This window comes from Oreochromis aureus, linkage group 11, assembly GCF_013358895.1.
Source record: "Oreochromis aureus strain Israel breed Guangdong linkage group 11, ZZ_aureus, whole genome shotgun sequence".
Taxonomy (NCBI): domain Eukaryota; kingdom Metazoa; phylum Chordata; class Actinopteri; order Cichliformes; family Cichlidae; genus Oreochromis; species Oreochromis aureus.
The window spans coordinates 38,372,556-38,390,187 of NC_052952.1; the positions used below are offsets into that span (position 1 = coordinate 38,372,556).

Below are 17,632 nucleotides of genomic sequence, written 5' to 3' on the forward strand. Positions count from 1 at the left end.
ACTTGTAAACCCCCGTTCACGTATGCGTCTGTAAAAATGGGCACTTTTCCCACTCAGAGGACTGCTCATGAAGGCAGCAGTCTTCCTCCTCCTGTGGGAACTCTGAGAGATCCTAACGAAGTTCAGCTGTGGATGGAAAACAAAGAATAATTGTTAACGTGAGATTAAATCACGCTGGACGATTCGGCCCTGACACAGTTTCGCAGCAAACCGGCCTTCTCACGGCTTATCTGTGATTAGCAGATCAGTGTTTGTGCAGCGTTTCCCTCCCGCTGGAGCGGTCGGCCTCTGTAATCCTGACAGATTACTTCATTACAGAAAAGTCATTGTTGTTCCCACAAAGCCACAAAACAGCTCCTGGCAACCATCGCACGCTTTTTCAAGGTTTTCCTTCACAAAAACAACAGAGGACTGAGAACTGAACCCTGAGGAACACCTCTGTGCTACTTTAAGAATATTTTGACATTTCCATGACAAAGTTGTCTTGCTTCCTGTCTTCCTTCTCTCACCCCAACCGGTCGCAGCAGATGGCCCCGCCCCTCCCTGAGCCTGGTTCTGCCGGAGGTTTCTTCCTGTTAAAAGGGAGTTTTTCCTTCCCACTGTCACCAAAGTGCTTGCTCATAGGGGGTCATATGATTGTTGGGTTTTTCTCTGTATCTATTATAGTACGATCTACTGTACAATATAAAGCGCCTTGAGGCGACTTTTGTTGTGATTTGGCGCTATAGAAATAAAATTGAATTGAATTGAAAGTTTCCTGAGGACACATCTTGTTGTTTTGATGTCTCCAACACAGGAAATGGAAGTGCGTCCCAGAGAGAAAAGAGCAAACTGTCACGGCGAATGGGATGAGCCGTGTGGAGAAAATAAAGGAGGATCCAAGTGCAGGCACTCGTGGAGGTGTGAAGGAGATTTATTGTAAAAATAAAACACAAGGTGAAAATGGCAAACAGAACTAAAGATAATCTGAACTGAGAAAAACTAAACTACTAAACATGAACACGAACAAGGGTGAGTGGAGGCACATGAAGGTACAGACGGATGAAACTCAGTAGATTCACAGACGGAACAGCGACTACTACATGAGCAGACACAAGTTAAATACACACAGAAGAACACAGGGAGATTACACACAGGTGGGGAACACAGCTGGAGGTAATTGACAAGACGACACAGGGGAAGCAAAACTGAAAACACTCACATGAGACACAGACCTTCACAATAAAACAGGAAACAAGAAACAATTCACAAGGACGCAGACTTGACACCAAACTAAACCTACAGTAAACACGAGGCCACAAGAACAAAACCTAAGAACTAAACCCTAAACCAGAATAAGCTGAAACATAGAATATGATAATAATCAACAAAGCACAACAAGAGGATCAGAATACAACACATAATGCAAAATCAAACCAAAACATGAGAACTCAAAATACTGGGTCAAAATGACCCAGAACCGTGACACAAACAGGTTAAAGTCATTACTGTAACTGTGACATACCACCCTGCCTAAAATAGTTTATTTAACATTCATTGTTACAATATTTGAACGTGTGATGTAGTTATTCAGAGTAATGGTTACATGCTGTTGGAGCGGGCTCGGGTCATTTCCTGCCGCTCTGCAGTTTAAAGCAGCGCCGCTCGTTCTGGTTTTCATTAGCAGAGCAGATTAAACGGTGAGCTGTCAGCAGGAGACCCGAGCCTGCACAACTTTCTAATTAATATTTCAAATGACCTTTGACCTTCTGGGAGTTACATAACTCTTTCCTCTTTATTGTTCAGTCCTCGGCATCTCTGTTAAGACGTCACAGCGACACACACGCTCCGAATCGTGGACGTAAAGCCAAAGGAGAGCTGGAACAGTTCCACCTTAAACTGCCTCAGACGTGTTTGCAATTATTTTCATAAAGGAGGATGAAGCAGCATGAGCAATGTTCATCAGTGCACATAATGAAGGATAGTGATTAACATTAATCCGAGTTTAGCATCCACTGACTGACACTGTGGCAGCCTCTCCTTGTTTATTCAAAACAGAAATATAATAAAGGAATAACAAACAGGAGGCATACATACAAAAACTATAGAAAGGCAAACATCAGAGAACAAAGTGTTCAGAGGAAGTGCAAAAGGACTTGGTCAGAGAGTCAGTGTGTGAGTGTCCTGAGTGATGAGGGTTCCTCAGACCGTGGCTCAGGTTGGTGATGTGGGTGGGTGGGTGTGGGGGGTAGTGTTTGCTGATATGTTTAATATTTTTATTAAACCTTATTTTGGTTAAAGCGTGGACTCCAGTGGGCGTTTAAATCAAGGGTTGATTCCAAACATTCAACAGAAGATGGAAAATGTTTCCTGATCTGATGAGTCTGATTTCCTGAAGTTTACCTGCATCAACGAGCTGCAGCTGTGACGCTGCGTTTAATCTCCACAGCCTACCTGAGTGTTGCTCACCATGTCCATCCCGACCACAGTGTAGCATCCCGCTTCCAGCAGGATGATGCTCCGTGTCACAAAGCTCAGATCATCTCAAACTGGTTTCTTAACCTCCTAAGACCTGAACTCTTTCATGGCATCATTTTTAGTTTCTCTTTGCTATTTGGGCTGATTGGGACCTGATGAATGTAAAAACAAAGAATTACCTGATTTTTGTTTCTGAGAAAAATGAGATCTACATATGAGGACATTCGTTTTAAATTTCGATAGGACAGTGGCAGTATAACGTCCTCGTCAGTGGAAATCAGGCCCTTGTAGAGCAAAATTTAGTATTTTGGTCTAGACAACCCAAAATGGGATGTCCACATATGTGGACGCCAGGTCCTAGCCTCTTAAGCCCCAAGCCTACCTGATCTCCTGCCTTTTGCCCCCGTATCAGGGGGCGTTGGGGCTTAAGAGGCTAGGAGGCTAAACATGACACGACTTCCACAGCCACAGATCTCAGCAGAGCATGTTCTGGTGGAAGGAGAGCGTCTCGTCATGGATGCAGATACTAGCAAGTTAAATGGTAGATGGCCTGTGTTTGTATAGCGCTTTTCCTTAGTCCCTAAGGACCCCAAAGCGCTTTACACATTCAGTCATCCACCCATTCACACACACATTCACACACTGGTGATGGCAAGCTACATTGTAGCCACAGCCACCCTGGGGCGCACTGACAGAGGCGAGTTGTACCTAATAAAGTGTCCAGTGGGTGCACAATCCCAATTCTGGAAAAGTCAGGATGCCGTATGAAACTTAAATAAACACAGAATGCAGTGATCTGCAGGTCTCATAAATCCACGTTATCCACTCTAGAAAACAAATCCTCATTTTGAATTCGACCGTCTCTAAAATGTTGGAAACCAAAGGCTGAAAATGTCAGTGGGACTAAAAACCAGTGCCTATGGAACTGGAGCTGGAAGCCGGCACATCTGGAAAGGCTGAAAGGTATAAACAGGTTTGAGAGCAACATCTGCTCCATCCAGATGTGTTTCTCAGAGACGGCCATGTTTGAGCAGGGCCGTGCTAAACTGCAGACTGCAGTCCAGACCTTTGACCAGCTGAGAACATCTGGAGCATCATGACAGCAACAACAGGACGAAGCAGAGCCGGGCCTGCCGAGCAGCTGGAATCCTCCCTCAGACCTTCACAGACGATGTCAGAGCACGGACCGATCCTGCTCTACAGACGTGACGCTGACATCAGACTCAACACGAGCTCATATAACGATTCCTCTGCTCAGTTTAAATGTTTTTTCATTTGAATCAAATATGACTTTATGACACGCGTTTGCTTTGAGTTACAGCATCCTGACTTTTTCACATTAACCAGCAAACAATCAGTAAAGACGCAGAGAAACAGGAAGTGGGTTTATTTCGGAAGTTCAGTGTCAGACTCACCATAAAGCTTTGACGCTTGAACAGAATCAGCTGTTTGGCTGCTGTGGGTTCATTCTCCTGCTTCAGGACACGAGACAGTCAGCTGCTCTGATCTGTGGCTACACATTATTAATCATCTAACACTGATTACAGTAGCTAAAGTAATTCCAGGAATCAATCTCATTTACTTAAGCTGAACATGAGGAAACATTATTGTCTAAAGTCTGTTTAATAAAAAAGTTTGACAAACACACTCACAGATCTGAGGATCACAGGGACGACTGAACCTCTTAAACACAAAGAAAAGATTTAGAAATAATAAGAAATAATAAACATTTTGTTCATTTCCAGCAGATAAAATTGTGTTTTTATATTTAGTGTCTTCAGCAGCTGGAGTCATTACCCACAGTGCTGTGGGGCTCAGACCCACCACACTGAGGAGCTTCTGGTCAGAACTTTGTGGACAGCTGCTGCGCTCTTCATCCCTGCAGAGGACGAGGACGTTCGGTAAGTCCGGCCTCCTCCCACAGGTGATGGGTGGCGGTGAGGGAAAAGGGAAAGGTAACCACACCAGTTCTCCTCCACCTCAGACCCAGTCTGAACCTCTGTCGCCCTCTGGTGTCCAGCAGCTCTCACTGCAACTCCGGACCACCTCCTGCGTCCCGGGTCAGAGGTCAGCCTGGCAGGCGGAGGCCTCTCTGCTGCTGTGCGGGGCTCAGAGTCAGCATCCTCCTCAGGTGAGCCAGGACCAGGTGCTTCATGCTGCGAGACTGCTTGGAGCGAGCCAGAGCAGTGGATTCTGGGAGCTCAGGTCTGTGGGGTCAGACAGAAGCTGCGATTAGATCAGGTGGTCTTTTTTTATTGGTTTGTGTGTTTGTCGATGCGCGCCGTACCTGGTGAGCCTGCAGTGGCGTCGGCTGTAGAGGCTGAAGTCCTGCGGCCGGGGGCCCGGGGGGTGACGGGGGCCCCCGGGGGCCCTCAGGTTCCTGGACAGAGCGGAGAAAGAGTCTCTGTAGATGAGGCCGCGGCGGGTGGAGGTGACGGGGCAGTGCTGACACGTTACCAGCTGGAACACACAGAAACGAGAGGAGGACATCCCTCAAAGGGTTAACTGGTCACGCAGCGTGTACCAAACGTAAATTATTCCGCTGCTGAAAATAGTCCCCGTCACACGACCTGAGCAGCAGGACAGCTCGCTTCGTTTTAAGGATTGAAGTTTAATTTACATGTTTGTCAAGGACGGACTGGATCAGCTGATCTCAGAGGACGCTGGGTCTAAATCGAGCGCTCCGTCTGCAGGGTGGCTCTCAGGGGCCGCCGCCGCCACCACAGACCTACTTCTGCTTTAATTAGACCTTGTTTAACAGCAGCAGCACACAGAGCCACCAGATACAGGCTGCAAACTCACAGCATCATCTGTCAGACCCATTTAAAGGTGGAGCATCGTCACGTTATCCTGAGGAATCCTGATGCTTACAGCCAGGAAGCTGCTGCTGAGTCCAGATGATTTACAGCGACTTTAAAATCAGAATCATTTGTTGTTTTTACCTGGATTACTTTTTTAAAACTATTCCATGTTGGTGAGTTTAATTGAGATCAAACAATTAAACTCTTTAAACTAGTCCCATCTTTAAAAACAGCTCCTCTTTTTCTAAAAAGCCCAAACTTTAAACAAATATTAACATTTAAAAAAATGCCAAAATAAAACTTCCAGAGCTTAAATTTATTTTCATTTTTACAGCTTTTAGTCCCAGAAATGTTACTAAAAATAAAAACAAACTGTTCTCAGAACGTGTTTTTAAAAATCTATCACACATGAAAAACACACCCTCACAATTATTTAAATCGAATACACTCTCATGTAAATATGGAAAAATATAAAAGCATGTGAAACACAAACATCCATATTGCAGCAGCGTGCACTGGCGTGGACAAAATAACAGGAACAGCTGAAGTGCTGCTTATAAACCCGTCAACCTGTTTTATTTTAAAATTATTCATAAAGTCTTTTCTTTGGTTTTTTATTTGCTGAAAATCAGTGAGATAAGAAAACATCCTGATTAAAAAGTGACAGGATCAAAGAGAAAAAAGCTCTCGATGATCCCGAAAAGACACAAAATACACAAAACAGATCGAAAATGAATAAAATGTGAATTACTCACCGAGACGAAGGTGGCCATGCTGCTGCTCTCACAGACGATCCAGCTCTGAGTGATATCATGCAGGGGGCGGGGCCACAGCCACACAATGATGTCATTATTTAAGACTTCCTGCAAACTGTAATCTGGAGGCAGATTACAGATTAGAGGACACACACAAAGACACACACACACACACACAACCCCGTTCAACTATCTTAGTGGGACCCTCATTGACATAGTGGTTTCTCTGACCCTCACCCTAACCATAACCCAATTGTAACCCTGACACTAAAACCACATTTTGAGCCTCAAAAATGCCTTCGAATATGTGAGGAACAGTGAGTGTGTCCTCACAAGTGACTGTTGGTTCTCACAAGTATAATAGAATGCAGATTTCGGTCCTCACAAAGATAGCTAGACAGGAACACACACACACACACACACACACACACACACACACACACACATAGAGGATTTAAGGCTGATATTTGCAGGTCTGTGAGAACAACAACATGTAAAAGGTTGTAAAAACTGTCTCTGACTGTAAACATATAAACCATAACATGCTGCCACAGTGAGACAATAACTGAGGCCATGACATCACTTCCAGCTGTCACCGCAGAGGTCACATGGTGTCTCTGATATGAATCACACATTTGACTCTACAGCAGCTGCACAAAAGCAGCAGTTATTAAGATCGTGTTTCACTCTCAGGTCTTCAGGTTTTTCACGTCGTGGCTGCAGCTTTGCTTCTACCTGATCTGTGCGTCTGACGTTACGGACAGATGTTCCAGGTGTGCACACCTGCAGAGCACACACGGCAGGTTTACCTGTGAGTGACTGAAAGCTGTGATAGATGGGATATCTACTGTTCTGTTTTTGTATTGGATGCAGAAACAAACCAACGTGACACAAAAACTGAAACACTGAATGAAACAGAAAACAAAGATGAGCTGATGACATGTGACAAAGTAATCTGTAACTCGGAAACACTGAGTAATCGTCAAGTACAGTTACATCAAAGCAAACAGACACGAAGCAGCTGTATTAATACATAACTGAGTGTATTTTGCAGTATATATTTACATGCACATGTATCTGCACACACAGTGTCCTGCACTATGACACCGGGTGGTGGGCACGGTCCAGTCAGATGCTTTGGATAAATGAGGATCAGAAGTGCAGCAGAGCTTAACGAGTGTCAGTGTGAGCAGTTTGTCCGTCTGACACTAATGTGAGCTCTGCGAAGATGATGAGAGTTATTAGTCTGAGTTCTGACTGTCTGAGGATTCACCTCTATTGTCATTACACATGTATGAATACAGAGTAACGAAATACAATTTGCACGAGGGTAAGTGCAATAGGAGCAGATTATGGGTGGGATAACAGGTGGGTGTAGTTATGAACAGATTATGTGCAAATAAGTTAAGGATACAGATGTTTATATTGCTGTACAGACGGACAGATATGCAGCTGTACTATGAACAAATATACATATGTGCTGCATGTATACAGATGTGTGGTAAAGTGTGTAATCACACATGATGTATAATCACAGCTCGAACACACCTGAGGTTTCTTAACAACGATGACCTCGAAGCCCTCAGTGCTGCAGCTGTTTTCCTGGAAAGTGCAGCTCTGACAGTCGTTAGATAAGAGCTCTCACAGTTACACAACAGGCAGCGCAACAAGGAGGATTACAGTGTGTGTGTGTGTGTGTGTGTGTGTGTGTGTGTGTGTGTGTGTGTGTGTGTGTGTGTGAGTAACTTCCTCTAATTTAGTTCCACAGAAACAGAAACCCAGTCAGGCAGTAATGAGGACATTAATTGCTGAGTCTTAATGAGGGGAAACTGCACCCCGTTTGGACAAACTGAGAACTACAAGTACCGATGAGCCCAGAAACACATCCCATAATGTAATATTATGTTGTTTTTTTTAACTTAAATTAAATTGTGATAACAAATCCAGATGAAAGTATTTTTACATGATGTTTAAAAAGCTGCTCTCTGTTTTCTGAATTTACTCTTTCTGGTTTTAATTCCAGTCAAATTCATTTAAACACCACAGACGGGACGTGTTGTCCTTTAAACAGGTTACAGGAATCATTTAAATAGACACTGACTGTAAAACACGGCTCAGAGTGAGCTCAGCATGATTTGACTTTCAAACTGACTCCAGATGAGATCAGGAAACAGACCCTGCACGACCTGCAGCAACAACACTGCTCACAGCCACACCCTGCATCACTGTTACACACAGTATGTGCACGTGCTGGAGGCACAGCATGTGTTGGATAAAAAAGAGCTGCACGTAAAACACGCACAGAGAAACCCAGACCCCAGGTTTCATTTGGGGAGAGGTGAGTGTCTGTTAAAGAAGAAAGGAAGGCACAGACGTGTGGACATATTTATGGGAACAGATAACAGGACTAATACGTTTTCTGGATTTTTGTATTTTCATCAGAAAAAAGTCTCTGATTTTAAAATGTGTCCTCAGTTCCCCCCAAAGACCTTTGTTTCCCTAAAATAACTTCATCCATTAATTACTGTTTGACTCGATTACCCCCGCGGGAGGGAGAGCAAGTCCACAGAAGCGCCTGATGAAGGTGGAGAGGAAGAACGTTTGACAGGAGGTGACCTGCACTCTGATATCCTGAAGCTGGAAACGTGTAGAAGCAGAGTTTCTAAAAGAAAGAGCTGTGCACTGTTATTGTTATTGATCAGCTGATCAGAGGAAAGCACGTGTTTAATGTGCACGCCGACTGTCCTGAGCAGAATGACTCGCAGTGTTTGTGGAAGCCGAGGTCAGTTCGTGGTTAGACGTCATGTTTCTGAGCACAGAAAATATCATCCAGGCTTTAACAGCTGGCTTCTGCTTCACGCCCCGACACTCTCCAAACGACCACATCACGTACAAAATGAGACATTTAAACGGTTATAATGTGATGTAGACGTAGATTTGGTGCTTTTAGCTGCAGAAGCTCGAACAGTCCCGAGGCCGTCGCCCCCACCACACCTGCACTGATGTGCATGGCATGCAAATGTCTCCCAAATCACTGCGAGTTTGACTCACAAATGATCGTTTCCATACCTGAAGGACAGGAAAGAAGGTGACTGTGGAAAACTCCCCACAGTCAGCCGCTGACCGCAGACCCGCAGGTAAGACTCGGATTTCTCCTCAAAGGCACAAATTCTGATTTTCATCTGTTTCCAAAGTTCGCATCTCGATCGATCACAGAGCCGTTTGTTGTTTCACACTAAATGTTTGTTCAGCTTCTTCAAATTCTATCGAACATTTATTCTCATAACAATCAGCAGGTCTCACATTTCTCTTACTCACGTCATTAGTTTGGCCTGGTTTTATTTTTCATACGTTTGTATTTTGATTTAAAAAAAAAATGTTATGTACTTTAAAATATTTTAGTTTATTGCATGTGATCTATTTTCTGATTTATTTTTTTAAACATGTTTCCCAGTTTGAAAACCTCTAAAACAATCTGATATGAACGCGACTTTCTCGAACATCAGATTTGTTTGTTTGCAGCTTTTCAGTGTTTCCTGATATTTTTTTCTTTGTGTCGACAGAAACTTGAAGCTTCATATCAAAATCACACAAAGCCACGTTTATAATTTGATGATACACTGAGGTAAATGTGACTTCATAACTCAGATGATTTTGTACTCAAAGTTAAGCAGCACCAGGACATTAATCTCATGTAATCCTTTGTTTCTTTACGTGTCTTTGTACGTCGCAGGGAGACGTTGGTGTTTTCCTCCACCATGTATCCTTTGCTGCTCCTCCTCCTCCTGCTGCTGGGAGGGAGGAGCTCAGGTAAACCCGACAATCACCACACCTGGGTATGGGCTCAAAATGTGGTCATAAATATTTTGTACTTGTAAAAAGAATTTGTATGTGTAAAAATAATTTGTGTGTGGACTTAGCCAAAAAAAACACCTGCAAGTTACAAGTACGAATTTTGACCCTATTTTTCTTCCTTTCATCTGATTGGTCAATGTCATGTCAATCATAAATGTAACAATCCAATCAGAGAACAGATGGGTTTGGCTGTCGGAGGGGCGCTTTTTTGAACTGCAGGTCCTTGAAGGGTGATGCAGTTTGAAGCTGGAGGATCTCTATATAAATATCCGATAGCAGCTAGGTCCGCTAACTTTCAGCAGCTGTTGAAAGGATAAAGTTGTGGTATGTCAGTGGTTAGAAATACCATTATTACTTTAGGATTAGTTTAACACAAAGTCAGGGCTGACCCGGGACCATTGCTGTGAGTCACAGTGCGCAGCATAAAGGTCCTTTCACATCGGACGCAGCATGTGCTGCTAATGCTAACTGCTAACTAAAAGCAAAGGATCCAGAATTTGTTGCGCTGGCTGCTGAGCTCTGTGGGTTTCTGCAGCAGCTCTACCTGTACTAGATGCACCTGCTCCTTGTCGTTTCTATCTCTGACTTTATGTCCTCTACAAGAGTTTCTGGGGTTTTTGCTAGTTCTTCAAATGTTCAATAAAAACATGTATGCTAATTCATAACGAAGAAAGCTTTGTAACTATCCCCACTAGTGAAGACTGTGTCATTTCCACAACACTGCTTCCCCCCCGCGGTCCGCAGCGCTGTTGAAAAGGCTGTGGAAGTCCCTGTATTAAACACGTAGACCTGTGACACAAAAATCACCAAACTCGGACGACCACAGACTGTTTTCCTTCGTGGTGATGAAGGAAAACGCTGGGCTGGCATGTAAAAGGGCATTTATTCCCTTCAAGGACCTGCAGTTCAAAAAAAGCGCCCCTCCGACAGCCAAACCCATCTGTCCTCTGATTGGATTGTTACATTTGTGATTGACATGACATTGACCAATCAGATGAAAGGAAGAAAAATAGGGTCAAAATTCGTACTTGTGACTTGCAGGGTTTTTTTTGGCTAAGTCCACACACAAATCTTTTTACACATACGAAACTGATTTACAAGTACAAAATATTTATGACCACATTTTGAGCCCATACACCTGGGCTTCTTTTGGGTCACCTGCAGTTTGGGGTCACAGATGCTACATGTGAAACATTACAGACTGTATATAAAGATGGACAACGGGGCAGACTATCACCCCTCCCACCTGGTCACTGCCTTTGCTGTAGGTGTCGCATATTAATGATGTCGCGGGACGTGCAGATCCGTTGCTATGACGACATGAGATGCTCCCCTCTTCATAAGAACAGAGGGTGGCTTTTTTATTCCTGTTCAGCTGATTGAAGCATCGGATGTACCCGCTGAGTGTGTTTCTGTGTTCGGCTTAAACGAGATTTAACACGGCTTATAATTGTCAGGGTTCCTGGGTCGGTGACCCAGTGTTTTCAGTTTTGTCACGTTTAGGTTATGTTTACATTATGTTGCCACATCAATGTTCTCACTTCCTGCTTTTCCTGTGTCAGCTCGTCTCTTGTGTTATTAGCCAGATTATGTTCAGCTGTGTACTCACCGGTCTCTCATTATCATCCTCATCAGTCTGTGTATTTAAGTCCTCTGTTTCCACTCGTTCACTGTCGTGTCATTGATGTTAATGTCGTCTCTCCGCATGTATGTTCAGATCAGTCAGCCATTCATTCAGTCAGTCATTCAGTCAGTCAGTCGTCCACCCAGTCAGCCATTTCAGTTCATGTTCTGTTCATCCAACCTACCTACAATACACCCCATTATCCTGCACCTTGAGTCCAGCGTTTGGGTCATCTCTTCCTCGCCTCCACACATGACACTCCTGACAATAATCAGGGTGTCAGTGTGTGTAACGTCATCTCTGTTAGCCTTCAGCTTTTCTGCTCTTGGGTCCAGTGTTGCCAACTTAGTGACTTTGTCGCTATATTTAGCGAGTTTTCAGACCGCCTTAGCGACTTTTTTTCTAAAAAGCGACTAATCTGGCGACTTTGTCTGCTGTTATTAGGACGTATCGCTCTTACTCTCAACAAGCAGCGGTGCTGCCATCGGCACCTCACCCGTGCCAAAACGCTCACAGGCGGAGGATAGTCCTCCCCCAGCTGCTATCAGGGCAGGAGATGTTCACACCTATGCGTCCAAACTGCACATGAGCGAAGCCGCTGCTCCCGCACTGACTGTAACGCAGTCAGTTCTTCTTTTACTGTTATGCTGTTTTGTGGATCACAAGGTTTAAAACTACTTATAAACACACACAAAGTAACTCCACCAGAGTGCCTATTTCGGGTCACTTTTGCCGGTCCAAGCCCGGATAAAGGAGCAGGGTTGGAATTATGACATTAAAAAAACAATAATTGCTAAAAGAAATTTAATTTGTAGTTCTAAACAAACTCTAAATCCATTTAGGACGTTTTTTACTCACTTTATGTCTCTTCCACGATGTTATTTTTCTCTCCTACAACGTAGGTTACAATTACATTAGTATAACCAATTCTGCAAATTAGGCGATGACGTCATTTAGTGACTTCTAGCGACTTTTAGGACAGCCAATAGTGATTTTCCTTACTGAGGAGTTGGCAACACTGCTTGGGTCTTTATGAAAATAAAGAGGAAAATAAAGAGAAGCTCCACCCACCTGCTGTTCAAACCAGCCAATGAGCTGGGCTCCACTTACTCTGAGGGAGTGATGGGTCAGTACATTTTGACTGTAGTCTGCTTGTTGCTATAAAAATGATCACCTGACTGAAGATCACATTCAGTTATCAGGCTTAGCTGCTATTAAATATGACAATCAGCTCTGGTTTAAAAAAACACATCACGATGGTGATGACCAAAACGTGTCAAAGTCAGACTTCCTCCACAAACCAGGCGAGGCCGGCTACGGCCATCTTTAATATACAGTCTGCAATCTTTATCTGTGTTTTTACATGTTTTTGATTTTCAGTGATTTGTGACGGCTTCACTGTTTGTTACAGGAGGTGTGATCAGAACCTCGTCTCATTTAAATTTGGCTGCCCACTCGATCCTCCGCCGCACAGTTTATTCTCAGTCAGTGAGACCTGCTGTGATGTGTGGAGACAAACGTCGTAGCACGATGGCGCCGACACAAAGACACGGGGCTCAATGTTCATGAGCGGGAAGGACAGGATCAGAAATGAGTCAGAGGGATGCTCAGAGCCAGAGAGGCTGAGATGGTGTTTAAGGATGGAGCTGCAGGCAGGAGGAAGGAGGTTATGCAGAGGGTTGGTGTGACAGAGGATGCTGGGATAGACCAAGCCAAATTTAAATCAGGCAGGGTTTTTGATTTTCAGAGCCCCGCTCCTGGAACGTCCCCATCACACCAGTATATCTGCTAAATCATCCAGAATTTTCTTTTTATTTCTCTTGGAATAATTTTCACCAGAATTCCTGGAAATGTGGTAGAAACACTGAGACTGAAGCAACAGGAAGGACGAAGACCATCCTGTCTTACGTAGTGTTTCTTCTTCATTAAACAGCTACTGTTTTTTCTCTCCCCAGAGTCCACAGCCCCTGTGCCCTACGACAATGTTGGCCAAAACTTTACTGTTGTGTTTCCGGAGAACATCGCCAACTACTACCCCAGCCCGCCCACAAACATGGTCAAAATCACTGCTTTGAAAGACGGGACAACAGTCACACTTCAACAGTACGGCAATCCTAAGCATCGGGACCTGGACGCTGGAGATGTTTGGAATTTCACTGCGAATGCAACGCTGGAACTCGGGAAGCAAAACATCTCCAACAATACTCTGACCATTAACAGCAACAAAAATATCATCGTTCAAGCCATCAGCCTTAAACAAGACAGTCTGCAGACTGCTGTCGTCATACCTACAGACAAACTCAGCACAAAGTACCTCATCCCACCAATACCCACAATTCCCGGCACAAATAATCCTCAGGACTTAGTTGTGCAGACGGTGACGGAGCGAGGCCCGTTCAGAATCATTATCGTCAACGGAGTTCAGGAGCAAAACAACGTGACCGTCGAAGGATTAAAGACACAAGAAGTTTCCCTCCAGTCAGGCCAGGTCGCTCAGATCTGGTTGGAGGAGGGCGCAGGGTTTAAAAATGTGACGGCTGAAAAGCCAGTGGCCGTCCTCTTTGGCCACCCCTGCGCCATCCTGGGCAACTGCAGCTGCGGGCTGCTCTACACCATTCTGCCGCCAGCCCCAGGAGCGACGCTGAAGTACTTAGTTCCTCCATTATTGGCCAAGGATGCTGAGGGAGAGACGAGGGTACTTTTGGCACAGAACGGTTCCACCAGCGTCAAACCCTACGACTCAAGCTCGCTGATGTATGATGTAGCCGGCACAGCCATCCTCTACCGGCCAGGCTTACTCCTCCCTCTGATCCCAACGGCAAACTTTGCCTGCTGCTTTGTGGTCACAGCATTCCCCGTGATCTCCAATAACTACGCCGTGATCGTGGTCAGCAGTAACGTCACCGATGGGGTTCGTGTTGGAAAGGACCGCATATCAAGTGCAGACTGGAAGACACTGGGGGGGACTGGTTACAGCTCGACACAAGTTCTTCTGAGTTTGGGTACCACTGTCATCTGGCACACTTCCTCCAAAATGGCCGTCTACTTTCAGGGAAACAATGGAAGCACTTTGATTGGGAACCAGGCACCTGTCATCAGTTCAAGCCCAGGTGAGGAATTGCTGCTGATTTCCACAGTTAGTGATAATATCCACAGTGTGCAGGATACATCAATAAAACTCAGATATGTACCCGTGCATCTAAAAAGGCTGGTACATATCTGTAATTAATGCAGATCAAGACTTTTTATTGTGATGATTGTGTCTCATATGTCATTAAAATCAGACATGCATTCCTTAAGATCAGTCGCAGGACTCTCGTCCAGCCTCTGACGCGTGCTCACCTGAGCGCTCAGCACTTTGGCGAGTCATGGAGGGGCTCAGCGTGTGCCTGCTGAGGTCTTACTGAAGCGCAGCTGCTTTCAGACCTTCAGCTTGGAGTTGTGGGTCAGATGTTTGACCTCTCCCACAGATTTGCTGTGGGGTGTCAGGTCAGGTGAGCTGTGGGCGGGTGCTAAGGCCTTAAAGCTCGTCAGCAGCCACATAGCCCCGAATCATCGCCCACCGCAGACTCGCGCTGCACTTCAAACACCTTAGATTCTGTATCTGCTTGTCAAGAGTCCAGGAGCCTGATGCAGCCTTTAATTTCATGTGGAAAGAGAAGTTGGAGCATGGAGCAACAGTCCAGGTCTTTCGGTCTTTATTCCAGGTAAGATGTCTCTGATGCCGTCTCGGGTTCAGGAGCGCTTTGATATTAGGAGCGCTGAAGACGTCTCTCTGTGGTGGCTCCTGACACCAGCCTCGGTGCACTCCACAGGAAGGTCTCCCAAGTTCTGCAGAGCTGCAGTCGTCATGCATTAATATGCTGCACTGTGAGTACAGCCAGCCTGACTCCACCCACCTCGTGGAGCCTGTTGGTGATCTTCATCTGGACAGGAGTCTTCCTCACGGTTGTGTGGATTGAACACACTGCAGCTCACACATGTGAGCCATAATCATCAAAATTAAAACAGGAATAAATAAAGAATACAGAAACGCTTGCCTTTGTGAAGCTAAACTTTGAGATGTGCCGGGTATATAAGTGGGAAGAATGTTATTATAGGGAAGGACTGAATGATGGAAACACAGAAATGTCTAACACACAGCGCAGCGAGCGTGACGGAGCTGCAATAACAACAACAACTGAAATATGAAATAAAAACTAGAAGAAATTTAAAGACAGAAACACAGATGAGACAAAACAGGAGTCTAGCAGGAAAAAAAGCAAAAGCTGACTCCTTAGCTGCTTCCTGCAAATAAATGTGTGAACAACTGCACCCTAAACAACTTTACACCTCAGACGTTTGCTACCTGCCTTTAATGTTTAGTCTTCTGTTCTTCTTCTTCTTCCCGAACAGATTTCAGGGGCTGCGTCGTGACTCCCGAGGTTGTGGACTTGGAAGAACAACCCAACGGTTGGCGTGAATCTTTTAAAAACTGCGCTGACAGCAACCTGGAGCTGCTCTGCCTGTCGAGCACAGACCTCCAGAAACAGATCTATGGCAAACTTAACCAGAACAGGTCTTTAAATAGCAATGCTATACAAGAGGTGTGGATCGGCATGCGGCGCAGTTCGCTGAATGGGCAGTGGTACTGGGTGAACGGGGACAGCGTCAACAGCACCAACTGGGGTGACGGTAAGCCCGGTGGGGTGGAGGAAGGCCAGTGCGCCATCATGAGTCTGGGAAATGGCACGGACTTTGAGTGGAGCGACGACGATTGCTGCAAGGATGTTCATTATATCTGCTACAAGGAGCCGGAGCTCTTCCCCATATAGGACCGGAACGCTCCTCTGCAGCTCTGCACTGTCATTAGTTTCTCATCCTACTCACATATAACCATGCTGTAGCTGCCAGTCGCATTAATATTTTATGGCTCTGTAGAAGAAAAACAGGTGATGCAAAGATATTTTGGTGCATGTACTCTAGTTTAGTCTGAGGGTTTCTTCACAGCACACCGTGATGCTGACACCTGAGCAACAAACCAGCAGCATCTTTTTCCTGAAAAACAAAACAAATCTGTAACTAAGCATTTAAGAAAGTTTCACTTTGCAGATGATGTTCCTTTGTATATGTCTGCTGATCTGACTGGGAAATGTTATGATTGTACTGGTACAGTGGTTGGAAACCAGTGTGCAGCATCACTGGTTTCCTGTTTCCTCTGAGAGAGTGTGAACTTTTATTTGTCAATATTTAAAGTGTTTGAGCTTCGTGTCTTTGATGACATCAGCGTTTTAAACTTAGAACTGAATTTGGTCGACAGTCACAAAATATGTAAACAACATTCATCTGTCAGCACCAGCCTTTGGTCATAATCAGCTGTGCAGAAGCTTCAGCAGGTGGAAATGAGAGTGATGATAACTCATATTTACTGTTTAAGGTGTTTGCTTATAGATGTTAGCTTCCCTTTGCTGAATGACTGGTGACCCATCCTGCTGCTGTCTGCTGATAGGATAGTTCTTCATTACAAACTGAAGATGGAAATTCAAGTGTGATTTTATTGTTTAAGGATTCGTAAACTGAGCTGAATGAAAAGTTTACAGGTAACCTCGTCATCCTGATGCTTCATATTTACCGGTTTGAAGTCGACTCAGCAGAGTTTGTATGTTGAACTGTTGAATCTGCAGTCTGATTGGTCAGAATCATCTATGCACCAGTTTTATTGTAAAAATGATAATTCCAGTCAATCATGGACTCAACGACGTATCAATAAATCTGTTTTGCTGTGACAAACCCGATGCTGTTGGTGTCTTTTATTTGTTCCCAGTACAAAAACGTCCAAAAACATTAATATCTGTACACTTTTAAACTCTAAATATTCTTTATTGTCAGTCTAAGAATTTAAGGACTTTACCAGCTTTACTGTTAAATGGATTTAATATCCAACATCTACATTAATGAGCAAATTTCAACAAATATTATGAAATTAAGTTTGCAGATGATGCTTATTTTTACTCACCAGTTGTTTCAGACTTTTTTCTTATTTCCTTAAAAGTTTCCTGTAAAAAAAACTGAAATAATTTGGTAATTAAAGTAAAGCAAAAACAAAGTAAACAACTCAGTCTAGTTGATTAATTCTAGTTTATTGCTTAAATAAAGAAACT

At 44.3% G+C, this 17,632-nt stretch overlaps 1 protein-coding gene across 1 annotated transcript; it reads left to right on the forward strand.

Moving 5' to 3' along the window:
- The first annotated feature begins 8,387 nt into the window (after window positions 1-8,387).
- Window positions 8,388-17,260, forward strand: LOC116330548 (IgGFc-binding protein). Its single transcript, XM_031752894.2, has 5 exons — window positions 8,388-9,150; window positions 9,577-9,638; window positions 9,747-9,823; window positions 13,448-14,602; window positions 15,888-17,260. Exons 3-5 carry the CDS (start codon window positions 9,772-9,774, stop codon window positions 16,304-16,306), a joined length of 1,626 nt encoding a protein of 541 aa, XP_031608754.1. The 5' UTR covers window positions 8,388-9,150; window positions 9,577-9,638; window positions 9,747-9,771; the 3' UTR covers window positions 16,307-17,260.
- Window positions 17,261-17,632: the final 372 nt, after the last annotated feature.

Coding starts and splice junctions, on each gene's coding strand:
- LOC116330548 (XM_031752894.2), top strand. CDS start 9,772: ATGTATCCTTTGCTGCTCCTCCTCCTCCTGCTGCTGGGAGGGAGGAGC. Junction 9,824..13,447: donor GCTGGGAGGGAGGAGCTCAG/GTAAACCCGACA, acceptor TTCTCTCCCCAG/AGTCCACAGCCCCTGTGCCC. Junction 14,603..15,887: donor TGTCATCAGTTCAAGCCCAG/GTGAGGAATTGC, acceptor CTTCCCGAACAG/ATTTCAGGGGCTGCGTCGTG.